Source organism: Branchiostoma floridae, chromosome 12 (genome assembly GCF_000003815.2).
Source record: "Branchiostoma floridae strain S238N-H82 chromosome 12, Bfl_VNyyK, whole genome shotgun sequence".
NCBI lineage: Eukaryota > Metazoa > Chordata > Leptocardii > Amphioxiformes > Branchiostomatidae > Branchiostoma > Branchiostoma floridae.
Window position 1 is genome coordinate 21973156 of NC_049990.1, and position 2018 is coordinate 21975173.

Consider the following 2018-nt stretch of genomic DNA (forward strand, 5'->3'; position numbering starts at 1 on the left):
GCTAGCCTGGATACCAGACCCCAACTTCAAAAATTTCTATCAATATTTCTGAGATTTGGGCTGGGGTCTGGTAACCAGTCTAGTGTGTGGCAGGTTGTTTTTGTCTTTTGTAATTCTCATAAAGTGCTAAAAATGCAGTATAATAATTTGTGTATTTTTTCTGGCCAGGTTGTTGAAGGTGGATGGTGGGAAGGAGTGTTGAATGGACGTGTGGGCTGGTTCCCAAGTAACTATGTGAAGGAGGTCAAAAATGTCCCAGGGGTTGGTAAGTAAACTCTACACTCATGTTCAAATACTTTAAACAAGTACACTGGAAATCTGCAATGTTCTCTTTGCTCGAACGATTTAGCATCATGTGCCCTAAAGTCCCGGGGAAAGGCTGAAATGTTTTTACTATGAATTATTTATTTGGCAATATGGTTGTTAAGTATGCCATCTATATCCATCTATATCCCCTTAATCGATCCATACCCTTTCTCACTAATTAGTATTCTATACAGTCTTTAGAATTGTAGGGTTAACAACTGACTTCCTTTTCTGTTAGTTACTGAAAAAGCTGCCTAATGAAAAAGGCAGGCAGACACAAAATACCTTAACATTGTCAGTATGTTAAAATTCTGTCCTTTTCCTTTGCGTATATGTAAACTTGCCCTGTCACTATTATAGTGTATATAGCATACTCTTAGTCTAACTTTCCTTGTATTTCTTTCAGCCTGCGTAGCCCTTTAAAGCATAAACTAGTAATATCTACTTGACAACATTAACCTCCTTTTCCTGCTCTCTCCTTCCCTCTATCTTTCCTCCTCGCTGCCATGACGACAGCTCCTCACCATGGTGACGTCAGGATACGTTCTGGAGACCAGCAAAAACTTAGTAAGGCTCGGCCTGCCTTCCCAGCATGCTCTGCACCATGCATGTTCAGACATGTCCTGACACACTAAGGCTGTTATAGAATCTTCATAATTCTTGTCAAATAGTAAAAATACAGACTTTTCATTGACGTCATACTAATTACAATTTGAATTATCCGACGACGATGTTGGCGGGTAATTGAATTAAGCAGTAGCATCGTCATATGGTTAACAGAGGTATGCTGTTCCAACATGGCGCAGATGACGTCAAATGAAAAGCCTGTATGGCAATTACTCAAGCAACTGGATATGATTTGGGAAATGGTTAGATGTTTCTGGTAGAATCCACTATCTTTCGTCAGGGACACTGCCATCTGAAAACCTTCATGGATGAATCTTTGTAATTATTTTACAAGTAACATCTGCAGACCAAAACTTGCATTAGAATGATATAAGGAAAACATTAGTTGAAGTTTTTTTGCATGTTGTTGCACCTTCCTTGCAAATTGTAGGGTATGACGCACCAAATGATAGTTCCAAGCAACTGGATATAGTTTTGGTAAAATGCAGCTAAAATTCTTTCTCTAAATCATTAAAAAAATGATAGCACACAGCAGAGGTTTACTTTTAAATTGTTTTCAGCCAGTATGTCAGGACAATGTTTTGAAGGGGTCAAGGCTAGAGGAAGTAATAACAAAGAACTTGTCACCTTAGGCCAAGGCATGTGAGCACCACATTGGCACAAACATTGTCTACTTTACATGCATATGGTATTGTTTAAGACAAGGGTTTTCGTTGGCATGGATTCTAGCAACAGTAAACTAACAAATGTCAGATAAGAAGGTTGATAATGACATGCCTTTAGTCACTTAACATTCTGTTGCAGCTACAAGTACTGTAAATTTACATTATTCAGCTTTTATTGGCTGTCATTAAGGAATTTCTTGTCATATTTCACATATTGTTTTTATTTAACTGCCATTTACTTTTTGTAGCCCTTTTTTTTCTATTCTTGATAAGGCGCATGCATATAGATAAGCAAAAAGGGATGTTTTTGTAATGAGAATTGAAAATTGGAAATTTCTTTGTCTCTAGTTGATGTTGGACCACTGTCCCCCACACCAAAGAGCCCCCCAGCAGGTACAGGCAGAACTGCAGAGCAGATCA

At 38.3% G+C, this 2018-nt stretch overlaps 1 protein-coding gene across 1 annotated transcript in view; it reads left to right on the plus strand.

Annotated features, from left to right (window-relative positions):
• LOC118427191 (rho guanine nucleotide exchange factor 7-like) overlaps positions 1 to 2018 on the plus strand; it is a gene marked incomplete in the record, with an annotated part of 32321 nt that overhangs the window by 2730 nt on the left and 27573 nt on the right. The window contains 3 exon segments of the mRNA XM_035836827.1: positions 169 to 265; positions 823 to 873; positions 1947 to 2018. Coding sequence (XP_035692720.1) covers positions 169 to 265; positions 823 to 873; positions 1947 to 2018 — 220 coding nt within the window.